General features: G+C 51.8%; 5 protein-coding genes across 5 annotated transcripts in view; 2 read left to right on the top strand and 3 right to left on the bottom strand.

Annotated features, from left to right (window-relative positions):
• The first annotated feature begins 1 nt into the window (after position 1).
• On the top strand, positions 2-7613 carry LOC100900821 (uncharacterized). The gene is made up of 12 exons (XM_018638675.2): positions 2-216; positions 678-875; positions 999-1184; positions 1288-1546; positions 1671-1938; positions 2068-2432; positions 2515-2647; positions 2815-2959; positions 5709-5997; positions 6094-6352; positions 6453-6668; positions 6765-7613. The coding sequence occupies exons 1-12, from the start codon at positions 101-103 to the stop codon at positions 6929-6931; spliced, it is 2601 nt and encodes an 866-aa protein (XP_018494191.2). The 5' UTR covers positions 2-100; the 3' UTR covers positions 6932-7613.
• Positions 3098-5521, bottom strand: LOC100900969 (deoxyhypusine hydroxylase). Its single transcript, XM_029110885.1, has 4 exons — positions 5071-5521; positions 4734-4936; positions 4393-4625; positions 3098-4298 (listed from the first exon to the last, which is right to left on the bottom strand). Exons 1-4 carry the CDS (start codon positions 5201-5203, stop codon positions 3098-3100), a joined length of 1770 nt encoding a protein of 589 aa, XP_028966718.1. The 5' UTR covers positions 5204-5521.
• A 1634-nt stretch (positions 7614-9247) lies between the features above and the next one.
• Positions 9248-14016, bottom strand: LOC108863940 (serine/arginine repetitive matrix protein 2). Its single transcript, XM_029110875.1, has 9 exons — positions 13849-14016; positions 13371-13572; positions 12661-13232; positions 11979-12533; positions 11826-11871; positions 11051-11624; positions 9984-10923; positions 9548-9826; positions 9248-9382 (listed from the first exon to the last, which is right to left on the bottom strand). Exons 1-9 carry the CDS (start codon positions 14014-14016, stop codon positions 9248-9250), a joined length of 3471 nt encoding a protein of 1156 aa, XP_028966708.1.
• Positions 14017-15575: 1559 nt separating this feature from the next.
• Hsc70-5 (Heat shock protein 70 cognate 5) lies at positions 15576-18579 on the top strand. Its single transcript, XM_003741194.2, has 4 exons — positions 15576-15734; positions 16306-16460; positions 16583-16972; positions 17143-18579. Exons 1-4 carry the CDS (start codon positions 15668-15670, stop codon positions 18577-18579), a joined length of 2049 nt encoding a protein of 682 aa, XP_003741242.1. The 5' UTR covers positions 15576-15667.
• Positions 18580-20408: 1829 nt separating this feature from the next.
• Positions 20409-23158, bottom strand: part of Lmpt (four and a half LIM domains protein limpet) — a 38016-nt gene continuing 35266 nt past the window's right edge. The window contains exons 7-8 of the mRNA XM_003741197.2: positions 21967-22117; positions 20409-21827 (exon numbers count right to left, since the gene is read on the bottom strand). Of these exons, the coding sequence (XP_003741245.1) occupies positions 21464-21827; positions 21967-22117 (515 nt within the window). The 3' untranslated portion in view covers positions 20409-21463. The remainder of the gene's footprint in view (positions 21828-21966; positions 22118-23158) is intronic.

A 23158-nucleotide genomic window follows, 5' to 3' on the forward strand; every position in this document is an offset into this window, starting at 1 on the left:
GCTCATAAAGAAACTCGGGCTTGAAATCTCGTAGTTGGGGGAACCCATCGGCGGCTTTCCAGACTCGTCTGAGGAGGCAAGTTAGCCGAGGTGGACAGCTATGGATTCGGCCCTACTGAAAGAAAACGACGAGTTCCACTCATGGGAAGAGTGGAAAAGCCGCTTCGAAGAGTGGTGTCAAGCTACTGGACAACAATACAAAGTTAACACGTCGAGGTGAGTTTTCTGAGTGAGCTGATCGAGCTCCAAAGTTCGAAAGGGTCCCTCCCCTCTCGCCCTGATTTCTTCCCGGTGCTTCTCGCAATCGACCGCAGAGGAATCCGCTCCTCCCGCCGGTTTCTTTCCAAGCGACTTCTGGTCGCCGGGAGCCGTCAACCAGAGTTTCCGAGCATCGATACTCGGAGCTCGTCGGAGCCCATTTCTTGCGAAGGGCAGGGAGAACCCTGATATCGAGCAAGCTGAAATAGCCGCCAGAAGTTACGGGCGCGGAGTCAGTGCGGCTCCAGTTTTCGCCCGCTTCTGCGTCTCGGAGTGGCTCATGAGGCTATGTGGAGGCGCTCCGCCAGAGCCGCTGTCAAGCATGACGACAATATTGACCATGATTTCAACCCGCCCTGAAATCATGAAGACTTGAGATGAGATGTTCTCGTCTAAGGAAAGCTCTAACTTTCTTCCAGAACCGTTGCCGCGTACAACAAAGGCCGGGACGTGGCCACTCAGAAACGTGATCAGAGCAAAAGCACCGCTCTGGGAAAATCGCAACCCGAACTGGCACCGAAAGTTGACGAAAAATGGCAATTTGTTTATGTTCGATATCTTTGTGTTCATAACAACCGAGCGAAAAGCGGTCACATACCGAATCCGAAAACACCACCGTAAGTTCATCCCTCCCGCTAGTATGAATCGGAGATCGGAGTCGAATCGGAATTCGTTTTCTCATATCATACTTGATGTTAGGGAGAGCCCTTAAGCAACCATGGCTACTTGGACGTTTTCAGGAAAAATATTCGCAACTGCAAAGCTACCGTGGTTGTGAAATACGAAAGGAAGGTTGACTGCATAATTGTGCTGAAACTCGATCCTGCTCACGATCATACTGAAAGGACACCCGATATACAACAACCGAGCACTCCTATTGCTCCGGCGAGCGTCATACAGGACGAAGTTGTCGAGGATTCTTTAGAGTGAGTTCCCGCTCATTTCGGATGAGACCAAGGCACCTCTTTCGCGCGTCCCCATCCTGAGCTTGATTCAATCGATTCGGTCAAGTTCTAAGATAATTTACAGCGGAGTCCCAGACGTCGTGGAAACCGAGACAATAGGAGTAAATCTCCTTGACGCTGAAGATCTCGATGAATCCGGCGCCCATCCCTCCCCCGTACCGGGCATGGGCCTGGGAATGGGGATCGGAGATGAGGAGCCCGATGCTGACGAGGATCTCGGACCTCAAGAAGAATACAGAGCGCTGACCCTGAAAGGGATTGTGGATCTCCCGGAGAAACTCACTCTTCTCGGAGATGCTGCTCCTGTCGAAGTCCTCCTACAGGTAAGGAAGCTCGGGGCGGCGGCCGGACCCTCGTCATCCCCGAGATCTGCATTGAGATGACGTCGTATTGAAACTCCTCCGCGACATTCGCGTCTAAGCCGAGTCTCCTCTGAAATATTTTCAGGAGCTTCAAAAACTGGAGGAATGCGACACGGAGAGTCGTTCCTCGATCATCGTGAATAACCAGTCTGAGCTGGTGGCAGTGTTTTTTCAAACAGGACACATGAAGAGAAAATTTGCACTATATCCCGAAATCCTGTTGTTCGACGCGGGGTACCACTTCGCCATGAATCCTGAGTATTCCCTCGTTTCCTTCTCGGGGCACGACGCTCAAGGCCTCGGAGGGCCTTTTGCGTTCGCCATCCTGATGAAGCCGATCCGCCTAATGGCTGGTGAGTTTTCACTCCTGATAAGATGCCACTCATTGTGATTTCGGCGTCCCGGCGGATATTCATTGTTGTATGTATATCGATCAGGCGAGAGATGATCTCCTAATCGGTGCTCAATTCATCCGTATTCAGGTCTGCTCCTCAATGTCTTCATCCAACACAATCAACCGGCCGCACGGCACGTGCGCTGCATATTGCTTGACAGGGAACAGCATCGTCGTCTCAAGAATCAGCTTCCTACTCTGTTCGAAGGAGCCCGTTGTGTACTTTATTGCCACTTCCATGTGGTGAGATCTATGCTCAAGGAAATGACAAGAATCGATCTCTCGCTACCAATTCAGGAGCGAATCTGCAAAACTCTTCGAGGCATGTTCTCAGGCCTCCAAGAGAAGAACTACAATGAGCACCTGAAAAAACTCGACGGTATCGAAATGCGGTTCGCGAAATACTTCACCACCCAATGGCATCCGGCGCGAGAAATGTGGGCCGGATTCAGAGTAAGTGCGATTGGAAAAATTCATACGGTTCACGTCTGCACCGAGGAACCGAGTCTTGCTCATCCGGACGACTCTCTTGCAGCGTGAGGGTGTGGTGCCGTTCGCGAATGGAATGAACGACCGCGTTGAGGTTCTCTCGCAATTCATGTCGCTTGTCTGCGAAAGATCGCAGACCCTTTCTGACGCCCTGTGTAATCTCGTTTACGCTGTAACAGGTGAGTTTCGGGGGAAATGTGCGATCCGAGCCTGTCCAGAAGGTGGGGTCGAGGGAAGGGGAAACAACAACAATTAAGCAGTGGAATCGATGTTGGGGGAATCCCGACGATGGCGACGACCATTGATTCGGGACTGAAATATACAATCGACTCCTATTTCTCGACAGGCATCATAGAACAAACGAACACGGATCGGCTGTTGTGTGACATTCGAGAATATCACATGAAAATGGTCGAGCACGAAGCTAGACTCATCTCCTTATGTTGCGATTATGCCGCCCTGCATGTCTTGACGCAAGTTCGGATATCCCGGTTAGTATCGGACAGCATGCATTACGAAGTGGAGGATGCTAATACATACATCCATGCATTAGCAGGAGCGGACAGAGAATTAATTTTTCGGAAACAGAAAATCCCTTTCTCGGGAACAGAAAATTTATTTTTCGTCGATCACCAGTGAGCTTGCAACTTCGAAGCGACTTTCTCGAGAAATGAGGCGTGGCTCGCATAGAGGGCTAGTTCTTGGCTCAAAGGCATCCAGCGCACTTTACCCGCGTCTGAGCCCGCCGAAAGCTTCATGTTGCCCACCGTGTGCCCCCTCTCGTCGTGGTAATTCACAGCCGTGGTCTCCATCCAGGCATTATCCGTGTTTCTGGGATCGTCAACGTAACCCTCATATATCGTCTCGCCTTTTTCAAAAAACTTCTCGACCAGCTCTCTTTGATTTTCCGACAGTCCAGTGTCGGAATTCATGGCTTCTTCGAGGAATTCTCTCTTGAGGGTTAGGTTCACCGTTTCACCGGGGTCGACCATACCTCCCGGGATGGCCCATTCTCCATTATCCTTCCTTTGAATGGCGACGAACTCCAAGATTGGCATCAGCGTGGTCTTGTCGAAGACCTGTTTTCCTTGCTCATCTCTCTGCCAACGAGTGACGATAGGGTCCGCGGCGTGATTTGGTCCATAGCGGCCGAGGCGACCTCTTCCAGCGATCCCAGTTCGTCCGTGAGGATTCCGTGGGAGACCGTTGACCACCTCATATTCCCCTTCATGGGACTTCCGGTTGACTTCGCCGTCGACCTCGTTGAACTTCATGGGAGAGTCGACGCCCGTTATTTTCGGATCCGACCAGGGCCTATTTCTCAAGACCTCTGACTCGTATTCGGTGGGCTGGTATTCGGGAAAGTCCACTTCCCACGAGACTTTCTCTACGGGGACTTCGGCTCGCCTGATCTCAGTTCCGGCGTAGAAGCCGTTGCGACAGTTGTTGTGTACTTGACGCATTTTCTGTAATGTGTCGGCGTACTGGAACTCGGCTGAGTTCTCGTATTCGCACATGTCTAAGGCCACTTCGCAGCTCTCTCGAACAACGTCCTCGGGATCCGTGAGATATTTTTTCAATAACTCCATACAATCGTCGGTCGCTATACTCCCGAGAGCTTCAGCGCATTCGTGCCGCACCATGGCCAGTTCCGCGGTGTTTTCGAGACATTTCGTCAAATATGGAATCGATTCGATAGACTGGAGCTGACCGAAAACGAAAGCCACTTCGTGTCTGAAGAGCGCGGACGATGGGCAGAAGAGGGCTTCGCCGAGGATTTTTATTGCTCCAGGAGAACCAAGATTCCTCAGGGAAAACATGGCGCGATATCTGGAAATGAGAGGGAAATAGTTTGGATTCCGAGATTCATCGATGACGTCATCCGCACGGAAATCATCGTGAAGCAGGAAAGAAATCAGTGTACCGTTCCCAGAGAGAGTTCTTAGGGTCGATAAGTATCTCTCGGAGCTCTTCGATTGTTTTGCTGTCCTTCTCGAAGGGTGGTGTAGGATCGATAGAAGAGTAGTTGCAATTTCCGAGGTCGGATTCCTTGTAGGCCGCGCTGTGGATGAATTCTATCCGCCGCAGAGCCAGTTGACAAGTTTCCGCGATGACCGGGTTGGCGTCGTTCTTGTGTTTCTCCAATACAGATCTAGCCTGTTGGCATGCAGTAGGAGCGCCGGGTTAGATGCCGAGGTTAGACCCCTCCCCTCGTCTGTTCGTTTCCAAAGGATGGGAATTCAAAAAGCAAAATCCTCTTCTGACCTCTTGGTGAAGAACTCCGATAGCTCCGAGTGCTTCTCCGGCCTCGTGTCGGGCTATGGCTTCCATGTTTGCGTCGGCGAGGACTTTGACGAGCGTCGGAATCGCCTTTGGGTCTCGAGTTTGTCCGAGACAATAGGCTAACTCGTGTAAGAGGAGAGCTGACTTGTCGCCGAACGCTTCACTGATGTAAGGAACGCCACCCTCTGAGGAAAAGATTCGAACATAAGTTCCCTCGGCTCACCTCCGGCATGATGGCGATGTCTTTCCGTAAAACTTCCTGGGAATGATCCCCGGGATCATGAAGTGTAAGATCTCTGAGAAGACTCTAGAATCTCACCGAGGTTCTTCAACGTGAACAAGGCTCGGAATCGTTCCTTCAGAGGTCTCTTCGGATCGTTGAGAACGCGACCGATCTGTCGTAGTTGGTTTTCACCGACTTGCGCTTTCGAGGATCCGTTCGTGGTTACCATTGTGCTGGATATCTCGGATCCGATTCTGTAAACGATTGATATCGAGCGGCCTACGGATACGGAACCCCAAGTGTGGTGCTTCACCGCAAAGTGGAACAGTCCTCGGACAGCCGGTGTGATGGATGCCACTGTCGATCGGAGAAGTCAGTAACTTCTCATCAGCTCGACTAACGCAAGGCTTGAATGGCAGAAGTCGCTTTGTAATGACCACAGACGAGCATTCAATGCATCCAGGGGGAAGCCATCGGCGATCTCAAGTGAATCGCTGATACTCCAAGTCGAACACTGAAGTCACTGAAGCCAAGTGTTTTCGCGGTGGAAGTCGCTACACACAGTCGCACGCGTGCGAATTGTTCGGAGGCGGTGCCACGGGGAGGTCTTTAACCTTTGCTTCTCGCTGCGCGCGTCTCGTTCTCGGGACCATCGCGCAACAAGGACACCGAATTACGCGTGCATGGGAAAATGTGGACTGTTTCATGGACACCAATGTACACATCTTTTCCAGGACTTACAAATTCTCTGTTACCCAAACCCTGAACGAATCCACTTACCTCGTATCCTCGGTCGCGGGCAAAGGGACAGTTCAACCCGGGAAGAACTTCTCGTGTAACTGCGCGTTCCACCAGAGTTACCAGCTCCCCTGCAGTCACGCGTTCGTAGTCGCGATGGCTCACTCAATCCCAATGCAAGATTGCCTCATCCCGGACAAATGGCGTCGAACTGAACCTTTCCCTGTCGATATCATGAGCGATCTCAGCGAGGGGCCGGGCTCGGAAATGAAATACAGCGACAAGGTACCAAACTCACGAGGGTTATACGCTGCTCCCGAGAATTCCCAAGACGAGAAAGTGGTGTCGAAAACATTCACTCGGGAGATTCCCCGTTTCCAGCTTGCGAAAATGCGAGAGATCACCAACGGACTTGCGACCCTTGCGGCGGTCAGCAATCAGGCGGACTTCAACAACATGTTCACCGTGATCAATCAACTTTACACGGCGTGGACGAGGAATGCTGGCCATAGAGTACAAGTGAACATCACACCTCCTACGATAACGAAAACCGGGGTTCCCGTCAGTACTCTGGAAGACGAGGAAGACATGGATATCACGAACGGCGCGACAAAACACCTCAACGACGACCCGAGCCTGAGTACGGAGAAATTTTGTACTTATTTATTCGATCGGCGTATCATCGGATCCGTATATGGGAGCGAAGCTATTCTGAGGAGGGAACTCGACGTTCGTTTCAGACTCCACATCATCCGTAGGCGTCAAGGTGTCAACGAGTTCTACGGGTTCAGTGACGATGAAGCTTCCACCGGAAGATACTGTGTTTGGATTCGCGGGAGGCCATTTGGGAGCCGAAGAGCATCTCGAGGAGTACGGCGACCTCAACTGTTTTACGGCTCCTTCGGGTGGTCCCGTGGAGAGTACGGGCAACATGAACCTTTTCGAAGACCTCCCAGGTAAGAGTTTCTTCCCTCGCTTCGCGGCTTCCGCTCTTGGTTTCGATGAGGCTCGTAGAGGATCGCTCAATCGGAAATTTCCTCTGATTTTTTCAGCTGGCGGACGCGAGAACAGTCCTGTTTTATTGTCGATAAAGGATGAAGAAGACTCGAAGGACGATTGTGACGGAACTAAAGGGCTGAAGTGGGACAACGTTGAGAGCTACAAGCTTCTGGACTCCATAATCGGAGGCGATATAAACATGGACGAGCCCGACAAGTAGACGCGAGAAGGGACAGTCTCCTATATGTAAGCTTATCGCTATTAGAGCCTGTCGCGACTTTGGCGGACTCTTGTCGCTGGATAGCCATGAACTTGACCGTGAGGGCTCCTGTACACCAGGCGTGCGTGTGGATGAGTAACGTTGAAAGAGTCTGTGACGCGCTGATTTCGTGGCCGATTTCCGTCTTGTCGGCCGAACGACAGGACCGCGGACACGAACCGTTTTCGCGAGATGATGCTTCGCGGAGGTTCGCGTGACAGACTGGAACAAGGATCTCTCTCAACAAGGAAACCCGGGGTGGCCCGAAACGGTCGAGAGTTTTTTCTTCAAGTGACGACAAAGCGTTGTACGATGTTTCGAGAAATCGAACGCATTTCCCTCGAATGCGTCATAGCGTTCATGGCATGAGAGAAGATATTCTTTAGAAGCTGTACAATATCACTTATATTTACTCGAAAGGGACATTCAACTTGTAAAAAGAGATTGAACAATTGATCACTGAACTCGGACCGACGAATGCGGATCCCTCCGACGCTAGAGCAAACTCACAGCAGTTGTTTATGACATGTTTTTTTAGATGCGAAAATCTCTACCGGTAGTGCGACGAAAAAACTCGGATTAGAAGAGAGTTAGAACATGGATTGGATCTTTCGGATTAGCTTTCGGGACGGAAATAAATTGTGTGCGATAACTGGAAGCGCCTCCGTGTTCCTTTTTTTGGAATATTATTGTTCCGTTCGGGAACGTACCCGAAGCGACAGCTCGATTCACCCTGGGAATGGCTGGGGCCATGGGGGAAAGCTATAAAGGACGAAGCTGTTGCCTTCTGCCAGATTTTCAATTCACTCCCAGCGAGCGAGCTGAATTCAAGTCCTAGGGGCAGGAAATCCGGAATCTTGGATCTGACAAGCGCAATCTGGGAACCATTGTGCTACGTGCTACTCCCTGGATACCTCGTCGTGCTGCACTCCACGGGCGCCGTGAACTAGTTCCGGAACCCGCGAAAGTAAGTTTCCCGTGAAAGCCAAAAGGTAAGGGAGCTCAGAAACGAAGCTGATGCTCTGATGGCGGTTCCGGGGTGAGAAAAAAGCACTTCTCCAAATCTGCGAGCACCCCTCCAACTTCATCCTGCAGAGGATACAGGCGCCGAATAGTGCCTCATGCTGAAGATATGGGAATTCAAGTCTCATGACCAGTTTTTTTATTGGATTTATTGGATCAAGTATTCTCAGTTTACAGATTACGGCGGGTGTTTCGCTCATTTATATATTGGTTTCCCTTTGAATGGAATACCGGGAAACATTCAACATTCCGCGCTCCTCTTCGGAGCTTTCTCTCACGGTGGCATCCGACAGTTATCGGAACGCCTGCACCGGAAGCGTCGCACCAAACATGTGTCGAGAGCGAATTCCATCGAGGAACTTTCTGCCTCGCGACACAATGCACACGAATAGTTCGAAATCCTCTGCAAGCTTCCTTGGTGCACAGTTGCAGACCACGGCTGTCGTCTGGCTCTGTATCGCCTCGTATGCGCGAAAAATTAAGAACTATATTATATTACTTGATTCTCTACCACCCGTCATCCCTTTGTCCCCCCGCTTCCAAAGTTGAGAGGATGAAGTTCCTACTTCCAATTATCGTTCTCGATTACCCCGAAATTTGTACACGCTATTTACAGCTCTCAGAGAACACTACTCGAATACAGGTGGGAAACACCACTTGGAACCAAAGATAATTCGAACACCACGAAGACAGAGTCCAACGGCAGCTACTCTCCTCGATTTCCCACGGGCTTCTCGATCCCGCTGCAGACTATATGGTTGGATGAATCTTGATCAATCGGTGATTACCGAAACTTCCGACGCGCAGGGGGACTCTTCGCGTCCCTGACCGTCCCACTTGACCGTTTCCGCTTTTGTCGTTGTTCTCCTCTCTAACACTCTCTAGAAGAAGGAGGCGATTTACCTATCAGCAAGCTTGAAAACTCTCTGAGCTGGCGCAGAACACAATACAATTCACGTTCGTCGCTGCATTCGGCCGCCATCGAGTACTGAAATCACTCTGGATGAGGCGGGCCGGGGTATCGCTCGGCGAGTGGACCCTCCGAGACGGAAGGTCACGACTGTACAACAGATGCATGGAGGGTGATCAGTGAGGTTGTCGAGATTCTATTCTGCGCTCACCACTGGAAACGACATTCCGACACTCGTGCCGATCGATCGCTAGTTCCCGAGACAAATTCTATGTAAAGATCCATCCACGGAACCCTTAAGAAAGTCTACCTGTTTCTTCTCTGTTTTCATCATTGGTTCTCCTTCAACTGGCAGATGCCGCGCTCATCGTCGTCTGGGCCTTGTGTTTCTTTCCCAAATGTCGATATCGTTTGACGTATCCTTCGACGAGAGCTTTGATTTTGGCTGGGTTGATTTCACCATTTTTGTTATGACAAATCTGTAGGGAAAACAATGGTTCAGCTCCAGAGCGAATAGAGAAGCGAAGCGAATCCCCTAGCCTTGAGCATGAGGTACTATTGAGCCTATCGTAGGCCGTGGACGACGGTGGGCTCCGCCGAATCAACCTGTCATTCTCGATTCGAACGAAATGAATTTAGCTCACCTTGGGTACACATTTCTTCATTATCAGCTTGTAGTCTTCCTTGCTGACTTGCTTCTTATTGTAGAACGGTTTCAACGCCAGTTTCACCTCTTCGACCACTCGTTCCTGTCTGTGGAGCTTCTGGAGATACTTTTCCTTGACCTGCATTTCTACGGCCGACGATGGCAACTCATCGAGAATCTTCATTTGAGCTTCGTCCATCTTTACGTAGCGCTCCTTATTGCTCTCATCGCCGTCCTTCGCCTCCGCGACGAGCTGCCCGGCGGTTTTCACAACGACCTACGGGAGGAGAGGATAATTAGACGATAATTCCAACTTATAATAATGATGACGATATTGAAAAAAGCATGCGATTGATCGAGCTGAATATAAATCGTGTCGGACTATCTGACCGACAACCCGACTTCAGAGCTCATGAGAGAACTGAGGACTGTACCTTCTGTTTCTTCTTCTGTCTCCTCTTCGTCGATCTGACGACTCCAGCCGCGATCTGGTCAAATACGCCCCCTGGCTTTGAGGATCCTTCTCCGTTATCCTCAGCGCTAAGCGGCGTAGGTGGCGTGATTGGTTCGTTGAATAGCGGACTATCGCCAGGAGAATACGGGCTGCCCTCGACATGGCCGGTCGCCTGATGATATTCCCGAGAAGAGACCGCCGTTGTCATCGTCGTCGACGCGGAGGTGGTTACCGACGACGATAGAGACACTTGTGACATCGGAGCCGACGAGGTCACCATTTGGGCAGTCGCAGCCTGCATCGGCATCATGTACGGGTTCACCAAAAACGGATTCATCACAATGTACTGTGGCTGTACAGTTTGAGCTTGATTGAACAAGAACGATGGCACGGGGGGTGGTTCTAATTTTGGGGGAGGGGACGGCGGCTTCTCCTTGCTCGGTGGCGGCGGCAGGGGAGGAACCGGGGGAGCTTTCGGAGACACTTTCCGTTTGTCTCGATTTTTTGGCGATTTGTTGTCAACGATAGGGAGCACAGCAACCGTTGGTTTACCCTGGGACGAGGTCACGGCGACTGGAGAATCTTTCTCAGGTGAGTTCGATATTCTGACCTGATCAGGCTCGTCATTCGTAGGCGTGCTTGATGGAGAATCTCCTAGAGGCTCGCATGGGTCGTATTCGTCCTGATTTCTGTTGTCAGGCGGTGTCTGAGGACCCTTGGGGGCGGGACTCTTCTTGACCGGGCTCGATTTCTCGGCTTTATCCAGCGGAGGTTTATCGTTACGAATGTCCTTCTTCTGCAGCGGCAGCAGAGGATCGATCTCCTCCTCGGACGACTCGTCGCCGAAAATGTTTTGCAGAGCTTTCTTCTTGTAGTTCACGCTGATCACCAGGTTGTCGCCCTTCTCGGAGATCGACTTGCTTGTCTTGATCATTTTCCCCACGCCCGAAGAATCTGTCGAGGAAGAGGCGAAAAATTAAATTCCATCTCGATCGGACACGGAAAGGTTTCCGAGGGTGATCGACAAGAGTGAGCCGAATTTTCAACCTACCTTCTTTGTTGTTGTTCTGCTTTGGATCCGACTTGACTTCGAGTGAGATCTCACGTTCAGGACTCGTATCCTGACTGAGATCGATGACGACACGTTCTCCTTGATCTTTCGACGTCTTCTTGTGCTGGTTCTTCTTCTTTCGGCGTTTCGGAGGTGCCAGAGGCGGGGCTTGTCTGAGAGCGTCTTTCGGAGAGTCAACAGCCGACTCTCCATCGGAGATGTGGATACTTCTCGATCTCGACCTCGACCAGCTCCGGCTATTGGATTTCCGTTTCTTTTCGGGCAGCTTCTTCGAATCCCGCGGACCCGGCGACGCCGACCTGCTCCGACTTCTGTCGATGGCTTTCGTCTTTTTGTGGCTCTTCGACTTCTTCTTCTTTTTCGATCTCTTTTCCGTGGTTTTCTGCTTTCGTTGCTTGGACTTCTTCCGTTTCTCCAGCGGGGAACGGGGAGACCTCGATCGCGCCCGTCGCTTCGGACTCCGTGACGTGGGGCTAAGGGATCGCTTCCGCCGCTTCGTCTTCGAGCCGGATCGGCGCTTCGTCTTCAACACCGGCGAACGGCTCCGGCCTGGTGACTGTCGAGTTCCTCTCTTCGGGGAACGGCTGCGGCCTTTAGCCCGAACCTGTCCAATCGATCGACTCCTGGCGTTGGGCGATCGGCTCCGTTTCGGAGATCTGCTCCGCGACGACAAACTCCGTCGGGGTGTTCGACTCCTCCGAACTGGTGATCTTATTCCTGGCGATCGGCTTCTACCCCTCGGAGACCGACTCCTCCGCTTCCGCACTTGGTAAACTTCCCTGTCAGGTCGCCGCGTCTGTGGTGAGAAAGCTACAGCGTTAGAAGGCGACGAATAGGTTGAGAAATTCAAATCTCACACATACATAAACGAAGTTCCGGAGTAACGCTCAGGGAGTAATTTACCTTTTTATTGGCCGTCGCCACGACGGTCAGCGTTGTCTGCAGGTGGTTCGTGGCCGTGATTTCGTTGCCGCTCTGTCTGTAGTTCCTGTTTTTGGTGCTCGAATTGAGTTTCTTCCAAGTCGATGCGTTCCCGGCCGCGTTGTTAGCTTCGTCCCTCAACGGCGATGGGCTGAGAACGACCTTGCGAACGGCTGTCCGATCCAGCACCAGTGGTGCCTTGACCGGACTGTCGTCACTCGACGAATCTCCACTGAACCTCACCGACAGAGGACTCGGAGACCTCGACCGAAGAGGCGCCAACGGATTCCGCTGACTCCTCGTTCGTCGTTTCCGGCGTTTCAGATCGCGAATCCTTAGGGAAACATGGGAGCCGTTCGAGTTGCTCTCGGAGAGTTCCCCTTCTTCCAGACCGGTTTTTCGTTTGAGTTTGAAAGAAGTCGCGCCATTGGTTTTGACGACTCCAGAAGCGAGCTTGAGTGGGGGGGCGGCATCCTTGCTTTTGCTGGGCTCTTCGGTTCGCTGCTCGTCCGCTTCCTGCGTCCCTTTCGGGGTACCCTGAGCGAGAAGATAAAGATTACTATCAGAAATCACGTCCGATTTTCCCCCGGGACCGGCAACACCTCCTGGAGACGCTCCGGAAAAATTGAACGATAGTGAACAGAAATCCTCTGCTGATCCTCACCTCATCGTTTTCGGCGGCTTCGGCTGCTTCCAACCGTTTGAGCATCTCACCTTCGCTGGAACTAACCTCCGAGGCGGCTTCGAGGTATCCCTCGACAGCATCGCTATCGGATTCACCCTCGTCCGGCAATGAGCTTTCCCCGCTGGAGAAGTCTTCGAGGTTGTCGTAGAGATCTCTGCCAGATTTCCGATTAGTATCGTCCTCGGTTTTTCCGGCTTGATGAGGATTGAGCTCGGTGTCGCAACGCTCTTCATCCTTGGGCTTCAATTTGCTCTTGCACAACGTATCGAGGACGTTGTTCAGAGCGTTGAGGGCTTCCTCTTCTCGTCTGAAAGGTTTTTCCGGTTCTTTCGGAGGTGACTTCTCCTTTACGAGCTGCTCTTCGAGAAGCTGCTGGTTCAGATCGTCGTCGCCTTCGCTGTCCCCTTCGACGACCACCGCGAGCGACGAGTCCTCCGACTGATCCTCCTGGTCGAGCGTTTTGTCGTCCGACTTCTCGTTATCGGTCTGTTCGTCTAATGAGTTCTGACTCTTATCCTCGGCATCTCTGACCTCGAGCTCGGACCGAGCTCCTGAAATCGCCGGGGACCCAGCTTTAAAAAAAGTAAGGACGAGCAACAGGGGTCGTGAGAACCAATGAGAACCAAGAGATCGTTATAATCCATCGGCAGAAACCCATATGTATATACGGCGAGGTAATCACAAACTACCTTTAGCTTCTTGGTTTTCTTTCACTACGGCAGTGGCGAGATCCCTGATGCGATCCAAAGATTCGCTGAGAGCTCCCGTGGATGCCGAGGCCGGAAGGCGCCACTCGCCGGTCTCGAACGCATCGAAAGCATCGTCCTGGGAGCTTTTCACCGGATTTCCCTCGGTTCTCGGCTCAACGAAGGGAACCTCGGTGGCGTCGTCCTGTCAGAGATAAATTGTATAGGAATAAAATCGCGTCGTATCAAGCCGGATGAAAACTTTCCACTCCGAGTCCACTCAGCTGCGATATGCTGCTAGGCTGGCGTATTGAGTAAACAATTGACGACGAGTTGTTGATAAGAAAAATTCTGGCCATGAGTTCGAGAGAATCCGGAGGACAAACGACGCAATAGAACAGAACGAAAACGATTCGGTCAAACCAATGTCTGGAATAATTGCGGAAGCTCTCGGCGGCGCCGGTGTTCGCTCGTAACTCACCTGGGCATCGATGACCAGAGCGTCGTCGTCCTCGTTCTCAGAATCCTGGCTGTTCTGGTGAGACGAAGAATTGTTCTCAAGCGACGAGGTGTCTTGGCTCGGGACACTGTTCTTCTCCAAACCGAAATATATATCGTCTACGGATTCAGCTCGCGGAGATTCATCCATGTCGATACTCGCTCGCTCGGAGTGCACGGGCAACCTGAGCAGAAATGAAAACACGCTTTACATCACGCTCACTGGAAACAAAGCATCCCTACACGACTGGCGAGCGACTGACTGGCTGAGAGCGAACGTATCGATGCCGTCCAACTTCAGCATCCTCCCGACACGGCCGAGACACGGCAGCTTCCCCCCTCCCTGACCAAGAACTCATCCAAAACAACATTCGTGGATCAATGCAGTTCTTAGAAAGTGACAAATATCGCAGCACCTCTCAACGAAGTTCTGCATTGATCCAGCCGTCTTCCGTACCGGAACCCCAGACAGCATGCTGACCAAGACCGAAAGGCGCTTCGAGCCAAGCTCTGAGCCGAATGCGACAAACCCAGGGGAGAAGAGGGGTGAATTCCGAACCTCCCAGCGGCGACTACCGGCCAGGACGAATTGAAAATTTGCGCTTCGGATCGGCTTCCCCTGATTTCGGAGTCGGTCGACGAAGGCGAATTCCCATGGCGTAACGTTCGTTCGCCCGGCATTCGCTTTCGGGCTCGAATATGAACGGAGTTCACTGGGTATGCGACGTGGGAGATTGGGAGCATTCTATGTTCGACAGACTTGAGTTCGGGGTGGTTTGTCGTCAGAGCCCCTTCTCTATCGAATCCAGCATCGGAACGGCGGGTTTCAGAGATTTCCCCGCAGCAGTCACACACGTTTGACAGTAGGGTCACTAACCCCACAGTTCGGGGCCGAGGCTCTGGATAGCAGAGTCCAAGGGAATTCAGTGGCTAAGCGAAAGGAACTTACGGGAGTCCCGAGAGCGGACCTCGGATGAACGTAACTCAAACACTCCTCACTGATCGCTTAGGCTCTTAGTGATGCTGCTGGAGGAGCATCTTGACTGAGGTCGGCCTGAACCAGAACCCATGAGTCTTCTCACGCCCGTACCATGAACGGCGGTAGCGCGAGCTTGGGCTCTATAGGGTGAACAGAAGTAAGTTTGCCGGGCGATCGGTTCACACGTTTGTTTTCATAATCGACGACTTTGTTTCACTCGGACTCCCAATATACAAGTTAGGGTCCGGTTGATCGAAGCTCTCGGCGGTGGTGGTTTCTGTTTGTTTCGTAACGGCGCCAATTTCGAATTTGTTGCTCCTTGCCGAGCATTAGTCCGCTCGCGCTTCGCAGATCATTTTCCAATTAGTTTGCGGGCCGAGGAGCTGTGTTGGTCCGGGATTTGAAGGATTATGATCGGATGAGATCTGTACGACTCCGAAATTCAGATTTTTTCCTCCCGAAAGCGATGGGCGCTCAGCGGTCTTCACGGTCAATGCTGAGGTCACGTGAACATAGAAGCTTGCCTCGATGCCGTCGTTTCTCGGTATTTCGGCCAACGAGCTCCGGTCGAGTCGCATGAAGTTCCGATCTGAGAGTTTCCGGAGTACCGACCAGATTCTAGGGGATCCATAACGACATCATGAGGCTCGGCGGAGCCGACAATAAACTTCAAGGGAAGCTTCTATGTCGAGACGAATGCTCCGCCATTGAATTGAAGAGTCGTCAGGATCGGCAGAGCACATATATACGGCACGTGTGGTGTGCGCTATTCGTTAAGAGCTCGTCGAATTCGTTCTCCGCAGTTTTACTTTAAACGTCCGAGATGCTGCGCGCTGGAAGCATCCTCAGCCGCCTCGGCTCGTCGGTCAGCCACTCGAGCGCTCCAAAAAGTGAGAGTTCTTCTGCGCCCTCTTTGACGATAGTAGCTTCTCGAACGACCGGTGCGCGAAGTTGCGTCATACAACCTCTAACCCGAGAAAAGCCGAACAGCCAGAATTTCTTCCCCCTCCCATATTCCCGAGCGCTCGTGAAACTCTCGAAGCGACTTCGGTCAAACGAATTCCATAGAATAAATCCATTTTCGCATAAGTTCGCACTTCTTCGGGCTCTTATCACACGCGCCACGGGTCGCGCGGAGACGCCGGTCGCTACGAAACTTTTTTTGGCGTTCGATTTCCTCTTGGCAAATGCGGTGAGTCATCGCAGAGCTCATGCGAGACTCCAATGTCTCCCGTGCTGTCGTTCGAATCGGGTATTCGATGAAAGACGGACACTTTCTCGAAAATTCTCAGAGCCTCGGTGGGCCCCCTCGAGCGTCACTCTAACGCACGTGCCTAGCCGGGAGCCTCTGTCCGGGAGATTACCCCCTGAGAATGTTTTGGGAAAACTCCACCCGGGTCTCCTCCGGGGCCGGTGTTTGTTCGCCTCTCTCGGAGTTCTAATAATGATTGGAAATCGCAGGTATGATCATCCAAGGTTCGCCGGCTATCTACCGCATGGGCGGTGCGAGCGGACTGAGGTTCAAATCAGATTCAAAAGTCAAAGGAGCGGTTATCGGAATCGATCTGGGAACCACCAACTCCTGCGTTGCGATCATGGAGGGGAAACAGCCCAAGGTAATTCAATGGTTATTGCACCGAGAGATTAGAGATTCTCCCCGACGTTCTCCCGTCGAATCCTGGAGCTAGCGGCGATTCCGGCATCGCTCTAACGTTCTTCCCCAATTCGTCCTCTGAAGGTCATCGAAAACGCAGAGGGATCCCGAACAACCCCGTCGGTCGTTGCATTCACAGGCGACGGTGAGCGTTTGGTGGGTATGCCCGCTAAACGTCAAGCCGTCACGAATGCACAGAACACTCTGTCAGCGACGAAGCGTCTCATTGGGCGCAAGTTCTCCGACGCCGAAGTCAAGAAAGACATGAAGACGTCATCGTACAAGATCGTTCAGGCCAGCAACGGCGACGCCTGGGTCGAAGCCCAAAACAAGATGTACTCGCCATCTCAGATCGGAGCTTTCGTTCTGATGAAGATGAAGGAGACCGCCGAGAGCTACCTGGGCACTTCCGTCAAGAATGCTGTCGTGACCGTTCCGGCTTACTTCAACGATTCTCAGCGTCAGGCCACCAAGGCAAGTCGATTAGTCGAAAGCTCTCTGAATTCTCGGAATTCCGATAACTGCACTGAATATGTTTTCCTCCCGGAGGGCTCTTTAGTTATCCCTCAAGAAAATCCGATGTGTCTTATCTATTCGATCTGAGAAGAGAAAGATCTAATAGGTCTACTCCCATTCGCCCGCAGGACGCCGGTCAGATTTCCGGTTTGAACGTGCTGCGTGTCATCAACGAACCCACTGCTGCGGCCCTGGCTTACGGCATGGATAAGACAGACGACAAGGTCATCGCCGTCTATGACTTGGGAGGCGGAACGTTCGATATTTCCATTCTCGAAATCCAGAAGGGGGTCTTCGAAGTGAAATCGACCAATGGCGACACATTCCTCGGTGGAGAAGATTTCGACAACACTCTCGTGAATTTCCTGGCAGGGGAATTCAAACGCGATCAGGGAGTCGACGTGACCAAGGACCCAATGGCCATGCAACGATTGAAGGAGGCTGCCGAAAAAGCCAAGATCGAGCTCTCGTCCGCCGTGCAAACCGATATCAACCTACCGTACCTCACCATGGACGCATCAGGACCCAAACACATGAACCTGAAACTGAGCCGATCGAAATTCGAAACCCTCGTTGCGGATCTCATCAAGCGAACGGTCGGACCCTGTACCAAAGCGATGCAGGATGCCGAAGTGAAGAAATCCGACATCGGAGATGTCATCCTCGTTGGAGGCATGAGCAGAATGCCCAAAGTTCAGGACACGGTCCAGGAGATTTTCGGCAAACAGCCCTCAAAGGCTGTCAATCCCGATGAAGCCGTGGCCGTTGGTGCGGCAATCCAAGGTGGTGTCCTGGCTGGTGACGTCACCGACGTCCTCCTGCTCGACGTCACCCCCCTGTCGCTCGGTATCGAGACGTTGGGTGGCGTGATGACGAAACTCATCCAACGAAACACCACGATCCCCACCAAGAAGAGCCAGGTATTCTCGACCGCCGCTGACGGTCAGACTCAAGTTCAGATCAAGGTCTGCCAAGGAGAGCGTGAAATGGCTGAGCACAACAAAGTTCTCGGCGAGTTCTCGTTGATTGGAATCCCGCCGGCACCCCGCGGAGTTCCTCAGATCGAGGTCACTTTCGACATCGACGCCAACGGAATCGTTCACGTGTCTGCCCGCGACAAGGGAACGGGCAAGGAACAGCAGATCGTCATCCAGTCGAGCGGAGGTCTGTCGAAGGACGAGATCGAGAACATGATCAAGAACGCCGAACGCTTCGCCGAAGAGGACAAGAGGAAGAAAGAAGTTGTCGAAGCTGTCAACAAGGCTGAGGGCATCGTCCACGAAACCGAGACGAAAATGGAAGAGTTCAAAGATCAGCTGCCGGCCGACGAATGCGAACAACTAAAGGAGAAAATCGCTAAGGTGCGCGAAATGCTCGCCAAAAAGGACGAAATTACCGGCGAAGCCATCACCGAAGCTACCCATGATCTTCAGCAGCAGTCTCTGAAGTTATTCGAGGCCGCCTATAAGAAAATGGCCGCTGAACGATCGACGTCCGGATCATCGTCGACCAACGAATCGAGCAGTCAGGAGAGTGATAGCAAGAAAGGGGAGGAGAAGAACTAGTTGTCATTCTTTAGATTTCATTACAGCTATGCGTCGTGAGTGAACCAAACTATGGATCGATTTGAGAAATGCGGCTAAACACGTGGTTGCTCAGTCAAGCCGTTTCAGATGTGTATATGTACTTTTTCGATCTAGTGACATTGCGCGGGGGAGGAGAAACACAGATTAATAAACTGTTCTTCCACTGAATTGGGATTTCACTGGCAAATCACTCGTTCGCTCCGCGCCCCAGGGGTCAGAGAGCGAACGCCGACTTTGGATCGTAGGGAGGGAGGATCGGGCGAGGGGCTCGGAACTACATTTTCTCTGTGAGCGTAAATATTTCACTTGATTTAAGTGGTCGACGGATGATTCGCTGGACAGTCATTTAGTTCACGAGATTGTACGTTCGCTATTCCGGGTGGGAATCTGGCGCTTTTTGCCAACAGCGCTCGACTTCACTCGGAGCGAGAACATCAAGCCAACCGAGTCCTATCCCGCGTCCTACTCCTCCAATCGAGCTGTCAAGCCCATAAGGTTGCCTCGAACACTGCTCGGTCCGTGGAAAGGTGGAGCTGAACTTCATGGCTTTAATCAAATGAATCATCGTTTCGACCTGGCGGTATTCATGTACAAATCGATTCAGGCGCGAGTGAGCTCTGCGGATCCACTCTTTTCGCGCCCCTATTTTTCTAGGAGTCGCTTTGTTGGGCCTACAGCAGAGGGATTCGGCTCTGCGGTTAGTCCTACTATGATTGCAAGGTCGTCCGTCGTAATGAAGCAGTCATTGCAATGGGAAATGAACGGTAATATGCTCCGGTGTCTCATGATATTTGCCGATGAAGGGTCACGGGATGAACCTATAATGATTACGCTTATTTGGAGCTTCGGTCCGACGCCCGTTTCGGGAGCCCGCTTCCGGGGCGGAACCAACCTGATGGCGGAAAGGTGGATGCTTCCGGCTCTTCGTTTGCAAAACGCTCTCCTAATTGCAAGAGGCCCCCTCGAGGACATGGAGGCTCAATGATGGTTGTCAGAAGTTGAGTGGAGCTCGAGACCTCGGCCCTCGCATTTCGCTCGGGCGGGGGGGGGATGGATCGGGAATTCGGAGAACGCTGATAGAGCTTTCGGAATCAGGATCGTGCAATGATAAGGCATTCAGCATCCGGAGGGCAACTGATATCTTTTTGTGAGTCTTCCAATATTTTACACAGGACCTGTCCTCGAATTCATCCTCGGTCTGTAGTCTAGGAGGAAATTACCTTTGACGATTAAGCGCATGGCCTCCGAATACCCCAGGAGATATGGAGCATCGAATGGCGTCGAGTACCGACGCTATTCGTCGCTGCTGATTAGAGGTCTCATGTTGTGAGCAAACCTTCTCTCGGTTTTCTAACGGATCCTCCACGTCATTCAATCGATGCGACCCAAAAGAGGCACAGCTGCCGCGACAATCGTCGTCGGGACCACACCCAAGAACATGTTCGGCGATGCTGTCAAAAGTTCCCTCGAGCTTTCGCCGGAGCCCCAGGCCATCCCTGTCGTCATTGCGAGGTCGGAGGTGCTCCCTCAACGCCCTTTATTCGACTCTTTCAGGCTCTTCCCGGAGGTCCGAAACCTTCGGCAATGCTTCCCTCCGCAATTTCCCTCGGAAACAAAGCAGTAGGGAAGCACCAAGGCTGTACTGGGAGAGATGCCGAAAGGATCATGCAGAAAACGGCTCCCATCATGAAGAGATGAAGAGATGCTCCCTTCGCCTTGATTAATGATGATAGAACCCGGATTTTTCGAAAAGGATTCATGCTATCAAGCATCAAGAACCCGAATAATATTCGTTTCAGAGGCTTCAGACATTTTATTTATTTATAGTAACGCTCATGATTATGACGCAGCTCCCGTAGAATCACATTAAACTAATAGTCATAAATTAACCTTTTTTTTTCGTTTTCTCGCCGCCATCCTTCGTGGTAACAACAATCGATCGGGGAAAATCAACTCAAAAATAGAACAATAGGGCGGCTGTCCCTATCAAGGCGGAACGCACACCTCCTTCGACCGTCGAAATTTTGCAACTTTGCAAAAATGCAGAGAGAAACCAAACGCACGACGCATCCTTGTGACCCGACCCTGTGAACCAGCGAAGTTCCCACCGATAAGTCAGGATCATCTCCTCCTACTGGTCTCCTGATTCCGAGCCATTCTCGTCGTCAACTTCACCGTCGTTCCGGAAGCAAACAACTCGACAATCTCAACTCTCCCCCTGCCGAAGTCAGCAGACTTGAGGTAGGGTGAAACGATGGCAGCGTTTTCCGTAGGGGGCAACCACCGATTTTTTTTGCTCATTTTCGGGTAACGATTCATAAACATCTCTGAGGTACCATTCTCTCAACTCGATTATCGAGAAAAACAGCGAAAACAAAACTGGTTTGCAAAAGCATCTATACGGCATTGCATCAATAACGACATTGCACGGTTGTGGTTGCGTCCCCTAGTAAAGACTCTCGGTTTTTTTCTGAGTGAGAGAATCCACCTCTCTGAGACTGGTCAGCCAACCGATCGACTGACTGACTGACTGAGATTGACTATCGGGTGCTTGTACGAGATTGTGGACATAAGCTATGGATACAAGTCGTGTCGGATCCGTTCTCAGTCGACGAGGTCCGTGTAATCTAGCGTTTTATGACGGTGATTATGACGACGAGAACACGCGTCGCAGTCTCCGCTGGCCGGACGAGATTATTTCGTTGTAGCTGATAATCCGTTAATGTCGTTGTTGGTGTTTTTCATTGCGACGCTGCTGGTTCTCAGAGAAAAAATTATCGCTTCACTTTGACTACTCTTCTTTTGGTCTTGCGATGAGCGGCTTCCGCCGCTCCGGTGGTTTGCGGTGGGGCTTCATGACAAATTACATGAGCTTCTGCTTAGCACAGTCCGGGCAGAGGATATCGTTCTCGTCGGTGATGAAGCCTTTGCCTACGAGAGAGCAACGGCACATTGCGCAAATGAAGCACTCGTTGTGCCAATTGCGATCCTCGAACGAAATGAAACGAGTTCCTCCGATTCCAGTTATGGGCTTGGTGCACGAGGTGCATCTCTTGGCGAACAGCTCGCCGAAGCAGTCGGCGCAGTAGGGCTTCTCATCACGCGATGTGAACCTCTGGCCCGCGAGACAAGTGTTGCAGTTCGTACAACAGAAGCACTCACGATGCCACGGCTCGTTGCGATATGTCACACCACCCGATTGGATGATCTGGTTGCACTTGACGCATCTGAAAATCAACGAATCGTCAGAACTTTGAACGCCAAGCTCATCTCGGGAGACAATCGTCGATTGGGAGTCAGAAACCCGGTACTGGAGTTTTTCCCAATTCAGTGTTGGGCTCCGTGGCGTCGGCTCCGCGAACGTACCTGGTAGCGAACTTCTCCTCGTAGCATTGTGTACAGTAGATGTCATTGTCTCGCGGAATGAACGATCTAGTGCCGATGGGGTTCTTGCAAACGCAACAGCAGAAGCATTTTTCATGCCACTGGTGACCCTTGTATTCCATTTTCTTGGTGCCTGAAAAGAAAATATATTGACTTCAGCCACAATGTTTCTAGAGATCGTCGAGTTTTCTCTAATCCTCTCTCTGTGACCGGCAGATAGGAGAGCGGATTCGTCGGACAAACGACCCGTTTCGCCAGAATTAGTGAAAATACTCGAGGACCAAACGAATAGGGGTTCCGTCGGCATCAGCGTTACTCAGTGACGACCGGGTGTCACGCTTTCATTAGTGTCGTTGTATCTAGAGGTGGGTGGGCTGACTGGCAAGCCAGGCGGCCGATAAACGAGCTTGCAGGCTCTCTGGTGGGCGACCCGTGTTTCGCTCTCGCTCGTGGGAAGGACGGGGGTGATCGCCGCGCACGGGCCTCGGGGCGTAGAGCGTGAGTCCGTAAATTAGGTCTACGGCCCAGTGGGACCAGAAACTCCATAAAGTAGTCGACTCGCTTTTAATACCTCCGCTATCCTCAGGACGGAGGAGTTGATCTCCAAACGAGCCTAGATACCAGAGAATCCGACAAATGTGCTGCGTTCGATATACCGAGAACTCCCTTCTTCTATGTGATTCTCCCCAATCCTAGATATTCAAAATTCATAGAATTCTGGGACGAATCTCGTAAGATTCCTCCCGGCAGTCAAGTTGAGTATTTCCTCTAGCCGCTGAACGAAATTTCGATGGACGATTAAAGTTGAAACCGCTGGACGGAATCGAAGATTTTCGATCTTTTCCCGAAAATTTCGCATCAAACGTGACTACCAGCTCCGCTTCCTACACGCTCCTCATAAAATATGATTACTCTCCCAATCTCCTGACGATGATTCCCTCCCGATTCCCTCCTTGCTCAGAGGCGGTCATGAGACGTGTTGCTGTATTTTCTCTGAGGCTCGCCTTCTGACACTCCCCAATCGTTTTCTCCTCTCGACTCAAACGGAAACCGGAATCCATTAGGACGATCAGGACTCCGGGCGCTTTTGAACATTTCTTCGGAAACTCAATGTGACCGTAATGACGACGGCCAGTTGCCGTCTTCTCCTATTCGTCATCGGGGAGCGAAAGCA

The sequence above is a fragment of the Galendromus occidentalis genome, unplaced genomic scaffold (genome assembly GCF_000255335.2).
Source record: "Galendromus occidentalis unplaced genomic scaffold, Mocc_1.1 scf7180000077128, whole genome shotgun sequence".
NCBI classification, from domain to species: Eukaryota; Metazoa; Arthropoda; class Arachnida; order Mesostigmata; family Phytoseiidae; genus Galendromus; species Galendromus occidentalis.

Excerpts from the sequence above, each read along its gene's own strand:
- LOC100900821 (XM_018638675.2), top strand. The coding sequence starts at position 101 with ATGGATTCGGCCCTACTGAAAGAAAACGACGAGTTCCACTCATGGGAA. Across the intron at positions 217-677 it reads TACAAAGTTAACACGTCGAG|AACCGTTGCCGCGTACAACA; the intron begins GTGAGTTTTCTG and ends ACTTTCTTCCAG. Across the intron at positions 1,185-1,287 it reads GTTGTCGAGGATTCTTTAGA|CGGAGTCCCAGACGTCGTGG; the intron begins GTGAGTTCCCGC and ends GATAATTTACAG.
- LOC100900969 (XM_029110885.1), bottom strand. The coding sequence starts at position 5,203 with ATGGTAACCACGAACGGATCCTCGAAAGCGCAAGTCGGTGAAAACCAA. Across the intron at positions 4,626-4,733 it reads TCGGAGTTCTTCACCAAGAG|GCTAGATCTGTATTGGAGAA; the intron begins GTCAGAAGAGGA and ends GCATGCCAACAG. Across the intron at positions 4,299-4,392 it reads AAGAACTCTCTCTGGGAACG|ATATCGCGCCATGTTTTCCC; the intron begins GTACACTGATTT and ends TCTCATTTCCAG.
- LOC108863940 (XM_029110875.1), bottom strand. The coding sequence starts at position 14,016 with ATGGATGAATCTCCGCGAGCTGAATCCGTAGACGATATATATTTCGGT. Across the intron at positions 13,573-13,848 it reads CTCTGGTCATCGATGCCCAG|GACGACGCCACCGAGGTTCC; the intron begins GTGAGTTACGAG and ends TATCTCTGACAG. Across the intron at positions 9,827-9,983 it reads GACAGAAGAAGAAACAGAAG|GTCGTTGTGAAAACCGCCGG; the intron begins GTACAGTCCTCA and ends CTCCTCCCGTAG.
- Hsc70-5 (XM_003741194.2), top strand. The coding sequence starts at position 15,668 with ATGCTGCGCGCTGGAAGCATCCTCAGCCGCCTCGGCTCGTCGGTCAGC. Across the intron at positions 15,735-16,305 it reads CCACTCGAGCGCTCCAAAAA|GTATGATCATCCAAGGTTCG; the intron begins GTGAGAGTTCTT and ends TGGAAATCGCAG. Across the intron at positions 16,973-17,142 it reads CTCAGCGTCAGGCCACCAAG|GACGCCGGTCAGATTTCCGG; the intron begins GCAAGTCGATTA and ends ATTCGCCCGCAG.